A 23478-nucleotide genomic window follows, 5' to 3' on the forward strand; every position below is an offset into this window, starting at 1 on the left:
CCACTCCTCCCTCAAACACTCATATTTATACAGACTGAGGGAGGGGAGGGGCTGCTCATACTACTACTGAACATACTACAAACATTATGACAAACAGTACTGCAAATATTACTACTGCTACTGCATCTACTGCTATACTCAAAGCCAAAGAAATCCTACTACTGACTACTTCTTCTGTTGTTAACTGTAACTTCCATCCATCATTGTGTCCTCTGCAGGACATATCTTAAGCAGGTGTATCCCAGCATGCACTATGGGAGGGGCAGGGTTTACCTGGACAGGTGACCTGCCTACAGTATAACTGGAAGAAGGAGGACACAGAAGGAGCAGAATGATTTAAATATACTGTCAACTAAACTCATTATATTTTTTTAAGTGCATCCCTCAGCTCATCAGCATGTCATCCAGCTGCTACTCCAGACTGGAGCATGTGGACTCAAATCCACTGCAGGTGATAAACTGACCATATATATATAAGTACCTCAAACAAGAGCTTTTAATTTGAAAAGATTACAGGGAGTTTTGAGCTTGTATTAACATGTAATGCGGTAACTTCAACGCATGGGATTAATACAAGGCCTGTACTAGAATAGAAATAAAGATCTGTTATCTTCTGCAGTGAGGTCATGACCACACCTGCCTCATTGGCTACACACAGGGAGGACCAACCACTCATTCAGGTAATACAGTTTGTAACCTTCTTAGTTTGTAAATGACTGAGAGCACTGGTCTTCTGACACCAGCAACTGGGAGCACTGACCTTCTGACATCCTCGACTGGGAGCACTGGTCTACTGACATCCTCAACTGGAATATATATATAAATATAGACAACACAACCCTGTACAGCTCTAAATATGTCAGAACAACAATATAACTCCTTCTCCTCCTCTCTCCCCTCCTCTCCTCTCCTCTCCTCCTCTCCTCCTCAGGTTTCTGGTCTAATTAACTTCTTGGTTAAAACAGACTCCTATTGTTCAACAGAAACATGAGTCCTGGAGCATAACCTGGTCCTGGAGAGACCTGTAAAGTGACTATAGACCATGTTTGTATACATTAACTAACAGATGAATATGCAGCATATGAACATATCTAAAGGTTCAGACATGAGGATAATGGGTTGGGGTCATGGATGTCACAGTGACACAGTGTTGGTGACTTCAGAGCTGCTCTTTGTTTCACTGAAAGAAAAACACAATCACACTCAGTTTTTATTATTGGTTAGACTGATGAATCTCAACAGATTCACATGAATCCAACAGCAGAAAGTCCACAGTGACAACCTGCCTCATGGATCTCCTCCTTGTCCACCTCTTCCTCATCCTCCTTGTCCTCCTCCTCCTCTTCCTCTCAACCTGTGTCTCCCGTAGAGAAAAGAGACCTTCTGAGACTGAAACAAACCTGAAACTGATTCAGTTTCATGACAAGAAAGAAAAGTTTGTTTCAGGCTTTTTCTTCAGTTTCAGAGCAAGTGGACGTATAGAGAGGAGCTTTATTACAGAGACACAGAGATACCAGCATTCCTCTGAACTACATCCATCACTTCCTCCACCTCCTCCGCCTCCTCCTCCTCCTCCTCCTCCTCCTCAGTGTGGTCTGACAAATGCACCTCTCTTTGTCTCAGTAATGTCAGAACTAATACACATGAACATATATTTTTACAGAGCCAGAGACTGTACGGCCTTATAAATATTTTTTTCTCATTTCAATATAAGAAAATCTGTGATTGTAAAACAAAGAAAACCATTAGGATAATGAATAATGTAAACTACTCCCCCTGGTGGACAAAGTAAAAAGGAGCAAAAAGTTTATTATAACCACACAGATCATCTTCAGTCTGGACCCCCTCCATCCACAAAATCACATTTATATTCTACTGGTCTGCATCAGAGAAAAGTCAGAAAATGTCCATTTTTGTCCAGTGTCACCTCCTTGTGTCCTCTCAGTGTATGATGGAGATTAAATACTGACAAACATCACTGCTGACTAGAAGCAGACATGTTGACTCTTCAGAACTGAACCTAAACCACCATCTTCTCTGAACCAAGGACAACAAGGTTAATTAAAACACAAACAGACAAATTATGAATGATATGAATAAAACCACACACACAGTTACAGAGGAAATACTTGTAAATGTGATACTGAGTTAACTTGAAAAGTGAAATTGAAATATCTATTAAACTGATGTAAATACTCAACATAATAACAAATATTAATGTTAAAAGTATGTGTGTAGTTGTGTTAGATTCCCGCATCAGATTGTGTTCAACAGATTGTCCTTTCAGTGGGAAATGCTAGAACACCCACTGACCTGTGTGCTTTTATTTTTAAGTGAGTTCCTGCTGTGTGTGAGAATCAGGGCAGAACATGAGTCTGCATCCATCTGCAGCAGGACATCCTGAAACCAGAACCAAGCTGGAGCCAATGTGGACTCTGGGATCAGGTCCAGAAGAGGAATTAAGGGCACTTTAAGGTATAGTCTGGTCCAGCTTGGTTCTGAATGAGTGGAGTCCACCTGGACCTTTGATCCTGATGTTCAACTGTAACCGAGAGCTGTGGGACGGTCGGGTAACATGAACCAGTCAGACCCCAGAAGCACAGAGGACTGAGCACCACAGACAGGCAGGACTGAGGGTCACAAACAGACAGAACTGAGGGCCACAGACAGACAGAACTGGGGCCATAAACAGACAGAACTGGGGCCACAGACAAAGTGGTCACCCGTCTCATTCTTCTGAAAACCTCAGTAACGTCTCAAGTGATTTTCCTTAAACTTGGTACAAATGTTCACTTAGACTCAAGGATGAACTGATTAGATTTTGGTGGTCAAAGGTTGAAGGTCAAAGGTCACAGTGACCTAACACAACACTTTTTTGGCCATAACTCAAGAAATTATACACTACTTATGACACAATTACCAAAATGTGTAATATGATTAAAAAAACTGAAATGATGACATTTCATATCCAAAAGGTTAAAGGTCAGTTTCACTGTGACATCACAATGTTCCTGTCATTATTCAGTGCTGTAAAACAGGAAAGGGAGAACATGACCATATTTCCTTCAACAACTGGGTGGTGGAAGAAACAACCAGGAGATGGGAATTCTAGTTATGATTGTTTTGTTCAGTTCACTTTGTTCAGTTATAGCATCTTTATTTACTGATTATACAGGATATAAAGTTTATAGTGTTACTGGTATAAGAAACTTATTATCATTTCTCTATGAGGACAAAACAACAAAAGTGGAAACAGCTCAGAGGAGATTAGACCGACATCCTTTCAACAGTGGGATTTCAAGAACTAATCAAAAACCCATCATCAGTGGAAATTACAGCTGTTGTGGTTGATGCTACTGAACAACACGATCTGAATATGTCTCCTATCACTACTAAGGTGTGTGTGTCTTAGGTAAAGGTAAATCTCTTCTCACAGATATTAACCTATCAGCTGCTTCCATGTGAAACTCACCTGTAGGGAGTTTTATTGTTCATCTCACACACTCATACACACACACAAACACACCCATTGGCCTCCGCCATGACCCCATTAAGCAATAAGGAGTCTTTTTGAAATAAACACCGTTTATCTGGCAGGAAGTTTCTCCCCCCTCCCCATGGCTCTGTTTCTTCTTTGTTGGTGTGTATGTGGGTGTGTGGTTCAGTTAACCTCTTAGGACCTGCAGGTCAGTTTACATTCATCATGTCAGAGAAACTTCATCTGCTCCATCATTGGACTCAGTCTTCCATATCAGCAACCTCTGGCACCAGGTAATCTGACTCCTCCCCCTCCAACACACCTGTAATCAGCTTCAGGTGATCTGCCCCAGTCCTTTTGTCCACATCCACTGATCCAACATTGTAGTGAACAGTGTGAATGTTGTGAACATTGTTGTGAACATTGTCAACACTGTTGTGAACACTGTGGTGAACGTTATGAACACTGTTGTGAATGTTGTGAATGTTGTTGTGAACGTTGTTGTGAACATTGTGAATGTTGTTGTGAACGTAGTGAACACTTGTAAACAATGTTGTGAATATTATTGTGAATGTTGTGAAGATTGTTGCGAAAATTGTCAACACCGTTGTGAACACTGTGGTGAATGTTCTGAACACTGTTGTGAACATTGTTGTGGATGTTGTGAACGTTGTTGTGAACATTGTTGCGTACATTGTTGCGTATATTGTTGTGAACGTTGTTGTGAACACGCTGCAGGGTGTGAACACAGCATGACCAACACTCATGTGAGGAATCTGGTCTGACCAGTTCTCTGTGGTTTCCAGTAAAGATGGGTGGTGTCATTAAAACTCATTACTTCCAGGTACAGTCACACCATGCATGCCCACCCACCACTAATGCAAAAATGCTGACTGACAGGTGTTTTTATTAAAACTGATGTATTGTAGTTTTCTGATGCTGTTTACATCAGCAATGTTCTTTTGTTCAGCTGTAATTCAACATTTTCAGCTTCCTTACCTTCATCAGGTGGTACATGCAGTTAGTTCCCTTTTTTTTGGTCAGGTGTAATAGTCATCATGTGATTATAGGTGAAAAATGACAGGGAATCTCAATGCTGACTGACCACTGCTATTGTTTAAAAAATCTGTTATTCCAGTGTTTTCTCAAAGATCACACACAGACTGTGGGTTTGATGACTTTATCTAAAACATGTTGTAATGGACACATTGCCCAACTGCTAATTACTAATTGATCCATACATTATCTAACCCAAACTTTACAAAACCAATAAATATCTACTTACTATGATACAAAAAATCTGACAATGTATATTATAGCACAAATCATGTATAAAGCACATACTACCATCTTTGAACTTCGAACTTTGCTACCATCAAATAATTAAAGCATATTTGCGACAAGACAGACAGGAAATAGCATCTTAGAGGAATATGTGTGTACAAACGGAAAGGGAGTTGACAAATAAAAAAACAAAAGTAATTTAATAAAAGGGTCAAACCTGTGGCACAAACTGAAAATATGTCGTGCAATAAAAAAGACTGTTTCGACAGAAAGATTTCTGTCCCGTCACACTCTGACTCTGACATCCCATGTCTGTGCATGTGTATATGTACATGTGTGTAGTCATATGTGTACATACTGTATATGATTGGATAAATGTGTATATACATAACTACTTTCTCTTACTGTGTAGCTTGAACATGTTGTACCCATGTTGTTGCCTTAAGTGTCAGTGTAATAATGTTTGTTCAGTTTCCATAAACACTGTTAAAACAGTTTCATCCGTTAAACGTTTCTAACAAACTATACTTATTAATGTGTTAACAGCTGTGGACACAACAGAGGAGAACAAAGACAATACAGTAAAAACAGTAGGAAAAATAGAAAATATGTCTTCATAGGAGAAGTTGGGGCAAACACACACATACATATACACACACACACACATATATATATATATATATATATATATATATATATATATGTAGATGACACATGATAAATGCAGTTAAACTGTCTCCTCTTCCACAGAACAGGCTGCAGAAAACTAACAATCTCAGCTGTTCTGGTCACATGACCCTGTTGTCTGTCTGGAGTTTCTGTTCTTGGTTTAAATGTTCTCCAGTGTTCTCTAGAAGAACCAGACATGTTTCCCTCTCTATAGTTTTACATAAAGCATCAGTTTATTATGATTTACCTTTAAGCTAAGTTTTAGCATCTTCTACTCTTAAAGATTAAATATATTTTTCTGCACTGCAGATTAATGTTTATAGGTTTATAATTACAGATCAATATCTAAAACGTGACTGGACACAGGAATATGTTCAACTTTAAAATAAAGACTCTTGAGTTTCTGAAAGTTCAAACTTTATTTGCAGTTCCTCTGTGTACAGACGAGTGTTTGGCTCTGACACCTCTGTTTTGAAAACAGTAATTAATGTTTGTGAAGTAAACGATGGACTGTATGTGCACACAGAGCAGATCTGAGATCAGCAGCTTTTTTAATGTTTCTGCATTAGAATGAAGTCAGACAGACAGAGAGAAAGTGAGACAAGTTAAAGGACAGCAGACAGTTGATTGGTGGAAGACAGATTTCTTTACTCTGAAAAACATAGACAACCAATCAGGAAGGAGCTGAGGAACGAAGATAACAGGAGGTTGATAGTTGAAGTTTAGTTGCAGTTTAGCTGGTTGTTATTGTTTCTGTTGTTGTCATGGCAACTGTCTTCCACTGTGCGGTGGATGGTCTGATGGGAGAAAACAAAGACACACATGACTTGAAAACTGAGCTCAGTATCTGTGATGATCACGTGTGTCCCCAACCACAGAACCACTGAACAATGACTCGATGTCAGCTTGTTCACAGTACTGTTCTTTCCTATTTCACCTGAATACAGCACAGGATGAAATGTTTAAAAGCTACAGTCAGACTTGATCATATCATCTCTGAGACAATCAGACAAGCAGCAAACAAGCCAACATGTAAGGAAAGACAACCACAATCAACAAAGAACTAGTAAAAACAAGAGTCATAAAAACATCAGATAATCAAAGTTTTAACATTTCTAAACTGAGCCTGAGGACAGTTTACATCTCATTTAAAAACAAGCAGAGGACCTGAAACTAGTTCCACTTAGATTGATGAGTATATGTGAAATATTGTAGACTCTGTAGTTACTGAATCATTTCGTTACAACATTTAAACAAGAGAGTTTTACAGATATATGGTTGAGCTGGATCCCAGTTAAGGGTTTAACGGCAGGACAGTAAGAGACAATGATGGATGAACTCTGTCTATGATGAAGAAGTGATCATTTGAAAATATCACAGGCAGACTGAAGATCAGAGCCTAGGACATATATAACGGTATCATCTACATAGAAATAGACATGTGTGTTTCCATCAGTAATCACAATGTGTAATGATACCTGGAGTCATGCAGAAACTGAGCGTCTAAACCGAAGCTAAAAGGAGAAAACAGAGATTTAAAAAGTTAGTATGGTTCATTAAAGATAAGTAAAGTGCAGAATGGTTGCTTCTCTACAATGTCATCCCTGAGTCCACTAAACCAGGTCTTCAACTGCTGAGGTTTGGTGGATTTAACTGAATCCAGTTGTTAAAACATTGACCACCTATTGACACAGAACTAAACTGAAACACTGTGAAGCTGAATGTGTTTCTAAAAGCTACAACTAAACTGAACAGTTTCTGGCTGTAAGGCAGTGTGATGTCACAGTAGGGTGGGACCTTTACCCTCTGGTTGGGCGGGGGTAGAGTCATCAGGTTGTTCTGGTTGGTCAGCAGGTGTTGCTGCAACAAGACACAACATGAACTTTACTCTCTGGAAACTGTTCACTGATATTCTGATGTCGTTTAGATGAAGCTTTGACCTTTGAATTGTGTTGATGTTCAAATTTTACATTTTGACATCTGAATTCTTTTATTTTTGTATCTTGACTTGACTTAAAATTCTCGACCTTGAATCAGAATCTTTATTTATATTAGCTCTTTATCTTGATGCCTTAATAATCTCAGAAGTCTTCCTCTTCACTTCTGAACTCTTCATCTTGGCTTTAAAATTTTTAATTTTGGCCTTGACTTCTTTATCTTGAACTCTGAATTATTTGTTGGTCACCAAATGATTTGTTTAACTTTTTATTTTTATAAACTCCTGTGAAATCTTTCTCATGACACTTGTGAATTCATGATGTCAACCTCTAAATTACTTTACCTCTAGTGTCTTTATCTTGATTCCTTGATCCATTGTTCTATCCTTTGAATTATTTTGCTTGTCATTGGAGTTCTTCAGCTAGATTTCACTGAATTCTTATACCTTAAGTCTGGATCCTAAAATTCTTGCACCAGACTTTGTTTGTTGCCATTTTTCTCCACCTTGGTCTCTACATTATTTACCTGAGCTTCATCTCGACATTTTGGCATCTGAATTCACATGAACTCATCCACAAACTCATCTGACATCTGAATTCAGATGTATTCTTGAATACTTTATAAAAACAAAGAATTTGTTTGTCATCAGTCACAGTTTACCTTCAGTGGAGTCCACAGTCTCTGGACTCTGCTCTTCAGGATCCTCAGTATCTGACCTTGCAGGACTGTCTTGAGTCACCTCCTCCTCCTCCTCCTCCTCCTCCTCCTGCTCCTCAGTGACCTCAGAGTCCAGCATGTCACTGTGTTCCTCACTGTCAGGCTCAACTTCACTGTCATTGTTGCTGTCTACGTCACTACCGTCACCGTCACTGTCAGCAGTTTTGCTGTCCTCATCATTCTCGGATGCAATGTCATCAGTCACTTCACTGTCATCCACCTCCTGCTCTCCCTCTGCTGGTTCTTCCTCCTCTGACATATCAGCGTCTCCTGTTTCATCTCCCTCCTCCCCAAGCACCTCCTCTGCTAGCTTCTTACTCCCTGCCTCCTCCCCCTCCTCTGAGTCCTCCATAGTCATACGGTCATGGGTCTCGCTGTCTTCCTCCTCTGCTGTGGTCGCCTCAGCATCAGTGTCAGTGTTTTCAGTTGAGTCAACATCACTGTCGTCTCCAGTGGCAGCGTTGTTGTCAGTCTCTACTTCAGCTGCACTGTCCTCAGTATCTGAGAATTAAAGACATTGCACAGGTATTTGTTATTACCTGTTACCATCTGTTATTATCTGTTACCATCTGTTATTACCTGTCATCATCTGTTATTACCTATTATAATCTGTTGTTACCTATTATCACATGTTATCTTCTGCTATTATTTGTTACCATCTGTTATTACCTTTTATCATGTTATTACTTGTTATCATCTGTTATTACCTATTATCATCATAATCTGTTATCAACTGTTATTACCTGTTATCATCTGTTATTACCTGTTATCACATATTATCACCTTTTATCATTTGTTATTACCTGTTAAAATATGTTATTACCGGTTATAATCTGTTATCATCTGTTATAATGTGTTATTACCTGTAAAAATCTGTTATTACCTGTTATTATCTATTATCACAGTGAAGCTGACTTGACTTAAGTCAACAAGCCGATCACTAAACTACTCCTTTGGCTGTTGGGCTACAGTATCACATGATGAATGATGCTGATATGACTGAAATATTTTGTGGATACCCGGTTGTAAGATAATGTAACTTTCAAACACACTGTACCAAAGAGAAACGTGTGTTTGATCAAACCATCAGATCAGGTCTGAAAACCTGATCTGATCAGTCTCTTAAAGACGGAAATTGGGTCTGGAAGGACATTTTACTTATTAAAAGGATTTATACAGGTTTTGACTGAACAGAGACCACCTGGTCTTCAGAGGGACTGAATGCATGTGGAGTGTTCACATAGGCACAAAAAATGCTGACTAATCGTGTTGAGTTTGTTTTGAGGAACCAAGTGTGAAATGATCCTAAAATAGAGGAGGGACTGTCATCAGGTTTTCTGACTGTTCCTCATATGTCTGTGCTGCATTTCAAACACATTAGATTAAAACTGACCTTCTTCATCAGTTTCCTCAGCTGAATCCGAAGGAGCTGAAACACAGAAACATGTTTCCTTTATGTTTGAATTTAATTTCCTTGTTTTCCTAGAGTTCGGTCTGAGTTTGTTTTCTCTCAATGAGAGGAGAAACTGTGACATCATCAACCTTAAGACAAAGACACGTATATGAAGAAGGAAGAAGGAAACCTGAACAGCAGACAAACAACAGGCAGAACAACAGACAGACATAAAGATGGACAGACAGGTGGGCTGACAGACAAGTGGGCAGACAGGTAGGCAGACAGGTGGACAGACAGATTACCTTCTGATGGTTCAACAGAGTCTGCACCATCAGCAGCTGTGGAGACAAATCAACCTGATGTTTAACAATGTGATGATGTCATATGTCACATGCCACATGTCGGATGTACTTTAATGTCATGATGTATTACATCATAATGTCACATACATTATGTCTGTTAACACATGAAGCAATGATTCAGCATCATATACTTGAAGTATTAGTGTTGTACTGTGTACTAGCATGAGCCATGGCAGTAACAGTAGTATTATTAGGAGTAGCAACGGAAATCACAGTAGTAGGAGTAATAGTAGCTGTACTAGTAGTTCTTGTCATCATATTTACAGCAGCAGTGGTAATAGTAGTTGTAGCAGTATAAGCAATATTATTGGTAGTTAAAGCAGTAATAGTAGGGGTAACAGTAACAGCAGTATCTGTAGCAGCAGATGTATTAGCTGTAATATTATTAGCAGTAGCAATATTAACAATTGTTTCAATAGTAGCGTTGCAGTGCCAGCAACAGTACAAGTCGCATCAGCAGTATCAGTAGTAGTAACATAGTATCAGTAATTATTGTAGTAGTTGTAGTATCACTAGTTGTAGTAGTTGTATTATAGTAATAGTAGTGGTAGTTGTAATATGTGTAGTTGTAGTAGTTGTAGTATAGTTGTAGTTGTGGTAGTTGTAGTATAGTAGTAGTAGTAATGGTAATTGTAGTATCAGTAGTAGTAGAGGTAGTTGCAGTATAGTAGCAGTAGTAGTTGTACTATTAGTGGTAGTATAGTAATATACTACAACTAGTAGTTGTAGTATAGGTAGTAATGAGTATGTGCCATCTGTTAACCCTAACCCTAACCCTTGGCTCAGTTTCAGATCAGTATTTCATGATTCAGCTTTTCAGGAAAATAAATGTATTTCTCTGACTGTTGAACTTGTGATGTCACTGTGTACTAAAGAGAACAGAGTTCTGTTTGGATAAATAGTTTGTGTGTTTACCAGTTTCACTGAGTTCAGCGTCAGACTCCTCTGTGTTCACATCTGCAGAGATATAACAGCAGTTTAATGAGAGTGAATCAGTAGTTCATGCAATTTAAGTAATAGTGATGCAGTAATTCCTGCAGTGTAAGTAATAGTGAGGCAGTACGTCATGCGGTATAAGTAATAGTGATGCAGTAACTCATGCAGTAGAGGTAATACTGATACAGTAACTCATGTGGCATCAGTAATAGCGATACAGTAACTCATGCAGTATAATAGTGATGCAGTAACTCATGCAGTTTAAGTAATGGTGATGCAGGAACTCATGCAGTATAATAGTGATGCAGTAACTCATGCAGTTTAAGTAATGGTGATGCAGGAACTCACGCAGTAGAGGTAATAGTGATGCAGTCACTCATGGTATAAAGTATGGTATGAAGTAGTAGCTCATGCAGTATAAGTAATAGTGATACAGTAACTCATGCAGTAGAGGTAATAGGGACGCAGCCACTCATGTGGTGTAAGTAATAGTGATGCAGTAACTCATGGTATAAGTAATAGTAGAGTGGTATCTCATGCAGTATGAGTAATAATGATGCAGTAACTCATGGTATAAGTAATAGTGAAGCAGTAGCTCATGCGGTATAAGTAATAGTGATGCAGTAACTCATGCAGTAGAGGTAATAATGATGCAGTAGCTCATGCGGTATAAGTAATGGTGATGTGGTAAGTCATGCGGTATAAGTAATGGTGATGTGGTAAGTCATGGGGTATAAGTAATAGAAGTAATAGAAAGCCGGACTTTAAATTAAAGCCAGAAAAAGAGGTTTCACAACATGAAATCTCAGCATACACCTTACCCTAACAAACAGTCACATGACCCTGACATAGAATGATCATGGCCTATTACATACTGTTCATATCACCACAACAGATCAGGCTATAGGTTTTCTTTCTGTCTTACATGACTGAAACAATCATGTTCTCCTCTGCCTCCTCTCTGTTAATCACTTTGTAAATGTAGTACAGGTGAATATTATTACTGTATAATTATTAGTTTTACTGTAGTTATTTTGCAGAAAATGGAGCAACAGTATGCAGAGTCAAAGGAAGTAAAAGACTCAAATGTATCTGGCTATGAATCTGTGACACTCAAATATCTTACATATCAAACACCTTCAGTCCAGCAGGAATCAGAGACATGTTTCCTTATACATTTGTAAGGAATTTAACTTCCTCATTCTTTCTGGGGTTTGGTCTGAGTTTGTTTCCTCTTAGTCTCACATTACTCTTTGTTTTAGAGTTTCACAAGAAAGAAGCTGTGACATCATCAATGTTAAACTAAAGACAAGTAGAAAAAGAAGGAAGAAGGAAACCTGGACAACAGAATGACCAACAGACAGACAAACACACAGACAGACAGTTCACCTTGAGTTTGTTCAACAGAGTCGATGCTGTCAGCATCACTTGAAGAGATAAATAAATGTATAGTGATGCAATAACAATGATGGTTCACACACATCATGCCAGATGTGTAGCAGTAATAAGAATAACAGTTCAGTGGCTGGAATAATCTCTCTATGGTAGTTTTTTATCTTAGAGCCCAGAGGGCCCCTGATCTGTCAGGCCCTGAGCCTTTCATTAATCAGCAAGGTAAGTAATCGGGGTCTGGATACTAAAGACTGAAATGTTATTCTCACCATCAGCGTTGTCGGTCTCATCAATGGTGGAGTCTTCTCCGTCACTGTCATCAGAGGCTGACAAACAAAAATATTTACAACTATATGAAACTTCAAGTATAAAACATACATGAAAAGATGGAAACAAGAATTAGATTTTTTATTTGTTAAGTTTAAACTGGATTATAACTGAATTCACATGTTAACTGAACACACCACATCAAACACTGACCTGGTGATTCAGTGATCTCATCTGATTCTAAGGAAGGTGAAACAGAAAGATCAACAGTGAGTATAATATGTTATAGTGTGTATAATGTGTTACAGTGTGTATAATGTGTTACTGTGAGTATAATATGTTACTGTGTGTATAATGTGTTACAGTGTGTATAATGTGTTACTGTGTGTATAATGTGTTACAGTGTGTATAATGTGTTACTGTGTGTATAATGTGTTACAGTGTGTATAATATGTTACAGTGTGTATAATGTGTTACTGTGAGTATAATATGTTACTGTGTGTATAATGTGTTACTGTGAGTATAATATGTTACTGTGTGTATAATGTGTTACAGTGTGTTACAGGGTGTATAATGTGTTACTGTGTGTATAATGTGTTACAGTGTATAACAGTGTTTGTTGTTACCTGGCTGTGCAGTCACAGGTTCATCTGTGGCTCCTCCTACAACAACAATAAGAAATAAATGTAACTGGCAGCAACTCTGGTTCAAACAGAACAAAGCAGCTCAGATTAAAGCAGCGAGCAGCAGGTTTCAGGCTCTATCAGGTGGTCTGTCAGGAGTCAGTCTGTCTAAGGACTGACACACCTGTTTCATCATCACAATGTACGCAGCATTTCAATAACCGTGTATTTCACTGCCATTTGTCCCCAGTTTGAACAAATCTGTATGTTCAGGAGAGGAGTTTGAGCTGTGGCAGAAGACAGTAATAATAATAATAATAATAATAATAATAATAATAATAATAATAATAATAATAATAATAATAATAAAGCAACAAAAAAAGATGCTTAAACCCTAACAAGAGACATCTGAGTTATCAGTATGTGTGTGATTGTTTAAGTTTGAGCATTTGTGTGTATTAATGTTGGTGAGTCTTTGTGTGTGTTTCTGTATTATTATATGTGTTTGTAAATGTTGCTCTGTGTGTGTGTGTGTGTGTGTGTGTGTGTGTGTGTGTGTGTGTGTGTGTTACCATTCAGGTGAGCCAGCAGTGGTGCACTTCTATCTGGATCAGAACAGTAAACACACATGTTTCTCTAACTGATCATTTCCAGAAATCAAATCAACAGTAAACTGTGGGTGTAATGACCAGCACAACCTCTAGAGGATGCTATCAGCACTGTACACTGTCTGATGTCATGAGTCTGCTTCACTCTGATTGGCTGCTGCTGTGTATCCAGCTGTTTTAAAACAATTTAATGATTCATTTACTAAAAATGAAAAGTTGATATTCACCTTCATCTGTTGTTCCCTCTGTAACACAAGAAAACACAAGATTAGACAGACAGTCAGACAGAGCAAGACAGACAGAGAGACAGGCAGACAGACAGAGAGACAGATAAAGAGACAGGCAGTTGGAGAAACAGAGAGAGAGGCAGACAGACAGACAGACAGACAGACAGACACAGTGACAGACAACTCTGATGAGTGTAGAACAACCAGCTCATTAAAGTGTAGTTTGTTTTTTCTCTTTCCTCTGTGTAAGTCAGAGAAAGGTCAGATGCCATCAGAGGTTATCAACCAAAGCTGTGTCAGTACAATCTGACTGAAGATAATGATTCATAAAATGAATGAGCTGCTCAGCAGCTATTTTTTCCAACACCTTGGCTGAGAAGGAAGTTTGGGCAGAAGTTATTTGTGATGGTTATTGAAGAGGCGTTTGAAATCATGTGTTCAGTTACAGGATCTGAGAAAAACTTAGCACTTGGCAACTTAGAACACTTAGCATTTTTAACTTCCAAATTAAACATTTTCATGAAATCCCTGAACCTTAAAGGTCTCAATCTGCATTTTGCGTTATGACAGATTTTCTTTCTTAAATAGAATTCATCATTTATACAAGGTCTGAGAAAATCCTCTTGAATATTTACACAAGTGGAATTAAATGAATTGAGAATAACTGTCAGTGAGGCTAAATACACTTGCTGAGGATGAAATACAAATGGGAGTCAAAACTCAGTTTCTCTACATAAGACATTATACAGAGAACAACCAGTAGATAAAACCGGATCCAGCATGTGGCCTTTATTATTTCTTACTGTAAATAAATAATGATAAAGTGATTCATATCTAAACATGTATTCATATCTGAAACAACTTACAATGTCTTAAAAGGAAATAATATTTAATTGTTAATAGTTCTCAAGTGCTCACAATAATTAGGTTGGAACACAAAGTCTCCCTTTTTGCAGACGACAGGCTGCTGTTCCTAGCTAAGTTATACATAACCACTGTGTGTTTCCTTGAATGTTTACAGCAGTTTGGACATTTCTCAGGCCTCAGGCTGACCTGATGAACAACAGACGCCTACAGAAGCTCCAGTCCTCCACGAGGACTTCCCTCTCACTCATTATAAGAGGCATTAAATGGGGTTTGCTACATGCTACCTAGGCTATTGTACCCTCTGCCAAAACCTGTTTCTGAATTTTGATAAAACCTTTACAAAATATATCTGTTGAGTTTGAGTGAAAATAGATGAACTGCAGCAACATAAGGAGGAAGATGATGTGGGAGTCCCAAACATAAGGCCATACAACTGGGCAGTACAACTGTGGTATATATATGATTGGGTGAACTCCAGTGGCTTCCTGACGTTAAATGACCCTCTATTTGTTATCAGCAATTACTGAAATTGTCTCATTGTTTCAAATTAACTGAACTTGTGTCAGGATGTTGTGTTTAGACCAGTTTACTAAATTCTATGAAGGAGCATCAATGCAGTTTTATTATTCTACAGATTATATCAGACATGGGCAGGCTAAGATAACACAAAGTATAGATGACAATGACAAAACTGCATTATACAGCACTACTGGAGGCAGGTTGGATTTAACCCCAGAGACAGGTCGTTATGTAAACATATTCTGGAAATGTACAAAGAGAAGTGAGAGATGAAGTGGTCATCTTGACTGGATATGACTTGAGTTATTACCCCTGGAGCATGATGTAAAACTAATAAAATATTGTTCATTTAGAGGGTAAGATTGGCTCCACATCCTGCACCTCCAGAGACCCAGAGGAAGACTGTGTGAATGATTTATACATGAGGACATCAGCCTAATGAACAATCATTAACTGAGTGTGTGTGTGTGTGTGTGTGTGTGTGTGTGTGTGTGGTGTCATACGTACTGTGTTTTTGTATGTTTCATTATGAGAAGATTAGAAATATGTTTCAATATCTAATTATTGACATTTTGTCCAATATTCTCAATGAAAAAAAAGAAAATTATATTATATAATACAATTATAACATGAGCCTTAAAAGCTTCTCCATAGTTATACAGTGTTATACATAGTGGTTCATTGAAGTATTGATACAGCAATTAATACAATTTTCTATTAATTTAAAAGCGTCATTAAACTTCAATAAATCCCAAAGTGATGATTCATAATAATCTGATATTATAATATATATATATATATATATATATATATATATGATTTTCAGTATAAATTATAACAAGAAGCCTCCTCATTATATTTTTATTTATTCCAAATGTATCATAAACCTGGCAATTACTGATTATTCTTTAGGTGATTAGCAGTAATAATTTCTAATTATATATATGATGTGATTGATAAAAATAATCAGTGGTAATAAATTCATAAAATACACTTTATCTTAGCAAACATTTTACAGAGTCCTCACCCATCAAACTATTTGATAATTTTAAATTTATTTTCTCTTATCATAAACATTTGTTTAACACTGATCCATAAAACTCTCTGCATATTATTCTCATTATTTGGTTTGAACCTGCACAAACCTGCACAGATAAAACTCAATGAATAAATCAATAATCACAGACTGGTGATTGCTTTTGAATCTTTGCCAATACATAATAAAGATATCAAAATAATCTATGACTGATTTTAATAGTTCAATGGTAATCAGTTGTAATCAATAGTAATTAAAACATCAGGAAAAAGGACAAAGAAAGGACAAAGAAAAAGTCTGAAGTGGGAGGGGCTGTGAGTCAGCAACCAATCGCCTCATCCCACAGACAGTGTGCTCCTACGCACCTGCCTCAATAAATAAATGTGTGAAGTTCTTCTGTCCTCAACATTGATGATAACATTATTGATCATCATTGATCTGATGTCACTGCTTACCTGGAACTGGAGCTGCCAGAGAAACAGCAACAAGTGCAACAAGCAAGAACACAGCACACCTGTAAAACACACACACACGCACACACACACACGCACACACACACGCACACACACACATAAACACACACACAAATTCACAGTGAATGGGTTGATTTGACTGCAGCTTGTTTGCATGGTGTTTTGCATGATGTTGTACAGGAAGAGAAAAGAACAAAACTACTCCTTTCAGTCTAAAATAACATTTTACACCTGAAAAAATCCTCAGTGTGAACTCAAACAACAAAATATTAACATAACAAAATAAATCAACAATATTACAATAAATAATCAGAAATATAAAGTGTCATCAAACTAATGAAAGTTCACATCAGACAGTGATTGAAAGTTTTCTCTGTCTTCAACAGCAGAACTTAAGACAATAAAAAGAGTTTAACATAAAGAAAAACACAAACAAGATAAACTTAACAATAGTGAAGAATGTAAACTAAAGAAAGTAAAAGAAAACACAAAGTAAAGAATATAGGTATAGAATATAACATAAAGTATATAACAGATTAAAGAATATAAGATAAAGAATATCAAATATACCAGATGAAGACAAGCATGTGAAGAACCTGAGTGAAAGAACAAAGGTGAAGTGATGAATGTCAGGTGTGTTGAGTGGCAGGTGAAACCAGTCTTCAGCCTGAAGGTTAAATGACTGTTTCTTTGTGTTTTCTCCACAGAAAAAAAACAAAGCGTCTCTTCTTTTCCAATGTATAGAGAGAAATGAGCTGTGAGAAAAAAGAGGCTCAGATCTTCACAGAGACAGAAAAGCTTTAAGGTTCATAATGAGAGTTGCGTGTCGGGTGAAAAACCAGAGAAGACTGTGGCTTTATCCTCCAACACTGGAGATTTATTCAGAGCGGCCAACAAATGAACCTGAATACTGATGTCAGCAGCACAAACATCAGCAGGATTTTCACTTCAGTCATTAAAAAGATGTGTTTATGTTGTTTAAATTATGATGAGTCAGTTCATCATGTATTGAACATAAAGTCTGATTCTGAATAACAGAGAAAATAAAATTAAATCTTTTCTACGGAAACGTCAAAAGTCCAACATTCAAGTTCGAGAAACATAAAAACTTCAGGTTGTCACTGTACAAAATGTTGAAACAGATATTAAATAATTACCTGATTACAGTTATTAGAGATAGACAAAGATAGTTTAACAAAGTGAATCAGTGACTCACCGTCGGAGCATGTTGTTCAGCAGGTTCAAGAAAACAAATATTAAAGCAATGAAACTTCAGCTTGTTGAGTTTCTGTAATCGACCAAAGGGAACAGCAGCTTTTATAGTCTCTCCTCTTCCTCCTCCTTTTCCTCCTCCTCCTCCTCCCCCTCCCCCAATCACCCATCTGTCTACCCTCAGTTTAACACTGTTTGATCACTTTAACTGATCCAATCAATTCCTGTCTGCTTACATCACATTATTCACTCAGAGTTTAGACCAGATTTACACTGAATTCAATCCAGATCAGGAACCAGATTTAAATCAGATTGAATCTGAGTTTAGACTAAAGTTGGATCTTGATGAGGCTGGTAACTGACAAGAGTCACACACTGCAATAGAGCAAACACAATATCCAGTTAAATGAGATTAAAGATACAAAATCAAGCAAAGATGAAAAAACACGAAAGGTAGAAGAAATAAATTCAAAGACATTGACTGAGAGTTTCATTTACCTTCAGCAGGTAAAGTTCTGTGTTCAAACGAATTCAAATAAAAACTCTTGTCAGCATGATGTCCTAAATCTGTCAGTGTTACATTATTATTAATGATTCTTTAACATGTACGGAGCATTTTATTTATTCTTGTCACTCAACTGAAGAGGAGCTGAACATGAAGTTAACATATGTCACATGTAAATACTGAATCAGGAAAGTAACTGGTTAAATAACTTTACTGATCCCACATGGGAAAGTCATCATCATCATCATCATCATCATCATTGTCAGTGTATTTACATGATGTGTTACACTGCACACTGTTTGAGTGAAGTGTGAGAGGCTGCGTGTGTCACAGAGAAACATGTTAATGCTGCTGGTTCAAACAGATCTGAGATCAGCTAACAACAACAACAGGTTCACGTTTACACCAGAGTTTATATACATTGAAAGACTTGTGTGCTCGTGTGCTATAAAATACATCTGCCTCAACTTTTACTGCTACCAGTGTGATAAAACATTGATGAAAGATTTAATGGTGAAGCTTCTTGAACATTTTTGTAAAAACAGAAACTCAAACAGTTTTACTTTAAACTGGTCACACACACATTTCCAACCAGGAAATGTAGAAAAAATTGACATTGTGTGTGATCAAGGCATCTTTGTTTACCTTTAAGTGTGTGTGTGTGTGTGTGTGTGTGTATGTATGTGTGTGTGTGTGTGTATGTGTGTGTGTGAGTGAGTGTGTGTGTGTGTGTGTGTGTGTGTGTGTGTGTGTGTGTGTGTGTGTGTGTGTGTGTGCGTGAGTGAGTGTGTGTGTATGTGTGTATGCTATGTGTGGTATGAAGTTCTTATTCAGAGGAGAACTGGTTGGACAACAAATCCCAGGAACACAAAGAGCTGATGAGAAGGAAGAACACGTGAACACGTCAGTAACATGTTACCTAACATGTCACAGATGATACACACCCTAAAATTCCAGTTGTGACAGAAATAATTGTGATGATATATTTAAAACTAAAATTATCTCCCAGTGCTTCCTCCTCCTCTTGCTCCTGCTCATCAGTTCAGTTTGTCACCACTGTAATCAGTGAGCTGAAACACACCTGAACAGGTAGATTCCAGAGGTTTCACTTTCAGTATCAGAGACTTCAGGACATTTTTGACATCTGAAAACAAGAAGCTGAAAACATAAAGTTACTGAGTTACTGTGATTTGATTTAAATCTCTTCTCCCTTAGGCTCTTCATGTTTTCTTCACAGTCTTTTCTATAAGTGACTAAAACCAACAGACCTGTTTCCAGTTTAATTAACGAACTCCTGTGAACACATTGATTCATGTTAACGACTCAGACCTGATCAGAGCAGCTCTGAACCAGACCAACCACATTCCAGACCACTTTCAAATCAGCAGACTTCGACTGATGGGAACAACACAGCTGCAGGGTCACACATGACCTAGGACCAGGATCAGGACCGGGACCAGAACTAGATCATGAAGTCACAGTTAATGACTTCAATGACAGTCATGACATCTGACTTTAATGACAGATGTTGATTGAAAGGTCGGGAAACATGTCATCATCGGACTCAACTGACTCAAGTGTCTGACTTAAAAGAAGGTTTACTGCAGTAAAAGTCACAATACTTCAAAGTTAATGTGTGTGACTGTTAAACTGTGATTGTAAAACTGTGACTCCATGAAAAGTGAATAATAAAGTTTCAACAAACTTTATCATTCACTTAAACATCAGTCAGTGAAACCTGTGATTACACATAAGTGGTGAAGTCAATGTACTAGAACAACATCTGACCTCTCTGATTATAAATGAAACAGCAGGGACAAAGAGTCTGGTCAGAACTGGACACGTGAATGCATCCAAATACAGAGAAGTCCTGATGAAAATCTGATCCAGAGTCCACAGACCTGAGACTGGAGCGACACCTTTCAGCTCCACAATGACCTGAAGCAACCACACAAGATCCAGATCTAGGGTCAGAGTCTGTAGAGATTCAAGAAGACTGAAGCTGCAACTGCTGCTGTAGGGGGTCTTACAAAGTCCCAGATTAAGGTTTGAAGACTTTTGTAAGTGAGAAATTTAAATGTTTGATTTTTTATAAATCCCCAATGGTACATATGTTCCTGTATGCCCAGTATTACACAAGGGTTGTGGGTGTGTTGTCCCTCCTCTTTACCTGTGTGTTCCTGTGGGAGTGGAACACCTGAAGTCAACCAACCACTGAGAGAGGAAACTAGAGCTGAGGAGCAGTGTGTTGAGACACACACACACACACACACACACACACACACACATACACATACACACACACTTGTCTGACAACCTTTATCTGTTTGTCTTGATAATATCTATACACAATTTACAGTATATATACAATGTTTCATTGTCTAATATTACAGATTTGGTTCTTTTGGATCTAAACGTTTTCGGTGGGATCTGCAAATTGAAACAGCTGATCAAATTCATAATAATTTATAATGACAGTTATTGATTCTCCTCAGACTGTTATCAGGATTTTTCAAATCAGTAATTTTAAGTTTTTATGTTTTTATGCTAAACTTTGTCTTATTTTGTGTTTCTGTGTGTTCATGTTTCATGTGTTGTGTTTGGATTTTCTAAATATAATATAATATAATATAATATAATATAATATAATATAATATAATATAATATAATATAATATAATATAATATAATATAATATAATTAATGGAGCTTATCAGATCCACTTCAGAGGATTCGATGAAGTGCAGCATCAACTGTGAAGTTTTTTGGATGAGTGGTTGTTGAAAACTAACCCTAAACCCTATAAACTGTGATGTCATCAATGACATGACAAAATGAACTCAGAATGTACCTGTGATTTATGACATCATTACTTATGATGTACATCTGAGTTTCCAGTACAGTACAGAAATGGAGATGAAGTCACTTTTATTCTATGGTTTTCTGCTGTATTTGTGTGTATAAAGTGTTTAACTGTTCTGTGACAGTATTTTCAGTCACTAAAGAGCTTATACTTTGTTAAGTTGACACAGTGAGACATCAGACTTCAGCTGAATAAATGAGATGTTTGAGGACAGTTTAAAAACAAACATGAATCAACCTGAACTCCATGAATAGATCCTGGTTGTCTATGGCACTGAAGGATACATAGTTCTTTAAACTATTACTGTGTTAGTGTAAATGTGTGTGTTATTTTACTGTATGTGTGTCTGTTGTGTTACTGTGTGTGTGTGTTCAGTGTGTGCTGTATTTCCTTGCATGTGACAGTTTCTGGGAAACCCCATCAACTCACTAAACAAGAAACTGTTGTTTTCCTGTTCCCAGCAGCAGATCTGCTTCCTGCTGAGGTTTAATCCAACAGTCGTCATTAATACTGTTGTTGTCGTTTTATTGTTCGATATATTTAAGTCAAGTCGGATTATTTACTGAAAACTGAAAGTCAACATGTGCCTTACAGAGAAATGAAATGATGAGATGATTTGATCGATGACTACAGTCAAATAAAATACTGACATAATTAGGAGGAAATAGAGACATAAAAAGTAGTATACCTGGATGAAAGTATAAAACAAACATCAACCCTAACCCTAACCGCATCAGGGAGAGAAGGAGGGAGACAAGGAGAGAGAGATGGGGGGAGGTACACAGCCTGGAATAAACAAACAGTAATTCAGTGATTTTCTTCTGATTTATCTGTCACTGAATAAAAGGTTTTTAAGTTATAATCAGAGTTCTCTGGGTTTCCTTTAGACTGGGTTAGAGGGAGTTCCCTGGATTTCTTTTAAACACCATGAACTTTCTTCAGAGAATAAGCTGAACAATCTTTGTGTTTTCATTCAACATGAAAGAGCAGCTGATTTTTTGTATCAACATTGCTGGAGTCAGTTTCTTGGCCCAGTGCAGTAGATGTGACAGACAGATGTTACAACAACATGTAAATGTGTAAAACTGGCTGTAAATCCACAGAAATTTGGTGGTAGCTGAATGTGAGTGATCCATAGTGATGCTGCTCAGACTGTCAGATGGACTGAATCACAGTCTGATACTAAAAAGGTGAAGAAACAAAATCCTGAGCTCAGACCAGTTTTAAGAGAATGAACTAAAAGGTCAACTGAGGACAGAAAACACAGGACAAAAAGACTGAAGTAAATCTGTCAGTGTTACTGTGTGTGTCTGTGTGTTAGCATGCTAACAGCCTCTAATGAGGTTTGTGTATTCATGTCAGTTTGATGAATCAGTTTAACAACAACAGGAGTTGTTTCCAAAGACAAATTCAGTTTCAGTTTAACACTAAACTGTCTCTGCATGTTCAAATAAAGTTCATGTAATCTTTATTAATAAGATATGAGTTCATGACAAGATGCAAAAACATAGAGAACAAATATAAAATAAATTTAATATCTCAAGAGTCTGTATGTTTATGTAGAAACAGCCTGTAGAGCCAAATTTCACTTCATTGAGTCCCAGTAAACATAAATGTCCCAGTAAAACATAAATCTCCAGGTGAAACATAAATGTCTTAGTAAAACATGGGCCTGTGGGCTATAATGTGAAGTGGGGCTCTTCTCCCCTCTTGTGGCCTTTCCCTCTAAAACACCAAGTCCAATTTATTTCTACTGACAAATATCATAAACAACAACAACAAAATAATAATATGCCACTGACCTATGTAACTGATGTTTTATCAGCAGCTGATAAACAGAGTCTGACTGAGTCTGGATGTTTCTGTTTCTCCCTGTTTCTATTTTGGCAGCAACACAGTTCAACCAGACAACCATTCAAAACACACACACACACACACACACACACACACACACACACGCGCATAGCAGACTTAATGATCCCACTTTCCATTATTATTTTATTTGTGTTAACATTGTTTATAATTAATTATTATTCATTTTCCATGGGACTGGTTTGTTGTGTTAACATGAGTACCCTCTGCTGGGCCCCTGCAGACACACATGCTG

The 23478-nt window shown here is 37.5% G+C and overlaps 1 protein-coding gene across 3 annotated transcripts; it reads right to left on the reverse strand.

Moving 5' to 3' along the window:
• Nucleotides 1-5831: 5831 nt before the first annotated feature.
• stm (starmaker) lies at nt 5832-18128 on the reverse strand. 3 transcript variants are annotated; one of them, XM_071500264.1, is made up of 14 exons: nt 18009-18118; nt 16775-16833; nt 13898-13915; nt 13635-13667; nt 13066-13101; nt 12653-12679; nt 12442-12498; nt 10760-10801; nt 9785-9820; nt 9480-9515; nt 8030-8587; nt 7235-7291; nt 6910-6945; nt 5832-6228 (listed from the first exon to the last, which is right to left on the reverse strand). In XM_071500264.1, the coding sequence occupies exons 1-13, from the start codon at nt 18017-18019 to the stop codon at nt 6935-6937; spliced, it is 981 nt and encodes a 326-aa protein (XP_071356365.1). In that variant the 5' UTR covers nt 18020-18118; the 3' UTR covers nt 5832-6228; nt 6910-6934. The 3 variants fall into 3 exon arrangements, with proteins under 3 accessions (XP_071356365.1, XP_071356366.1, XP_071356368.1); XM_071500265.1 differs by lacking the exon at nt 13635-13667 and having other exon boundaries at nt 18009-18115; XM_071500267.1 differs by lacking the exon at nt 7235-7291 and having other exon boundaries at nt 6059-6228; nt 18009-18128.
• Nucleotides 18129-23478: the final 5350 nt, after the last annotated feature.

This window comes from Trachinotus anak, unplaced genomic scaffold (assembly GCF_046630095.1).
Source record: "Trachinotus anak isolate AG129_WGS33_773 ecotype Australia unplaced genomic scaffold, CSIRO_AGI_Tana_v1 ptg000016l, whole genome shotgun sequence".
Lineage (NCBI taxonomy): Eukaryota > Metazoa > Chordata > Actinopteri > Carangiformes > Carangidae > Trachinotus > Trachinotus anak.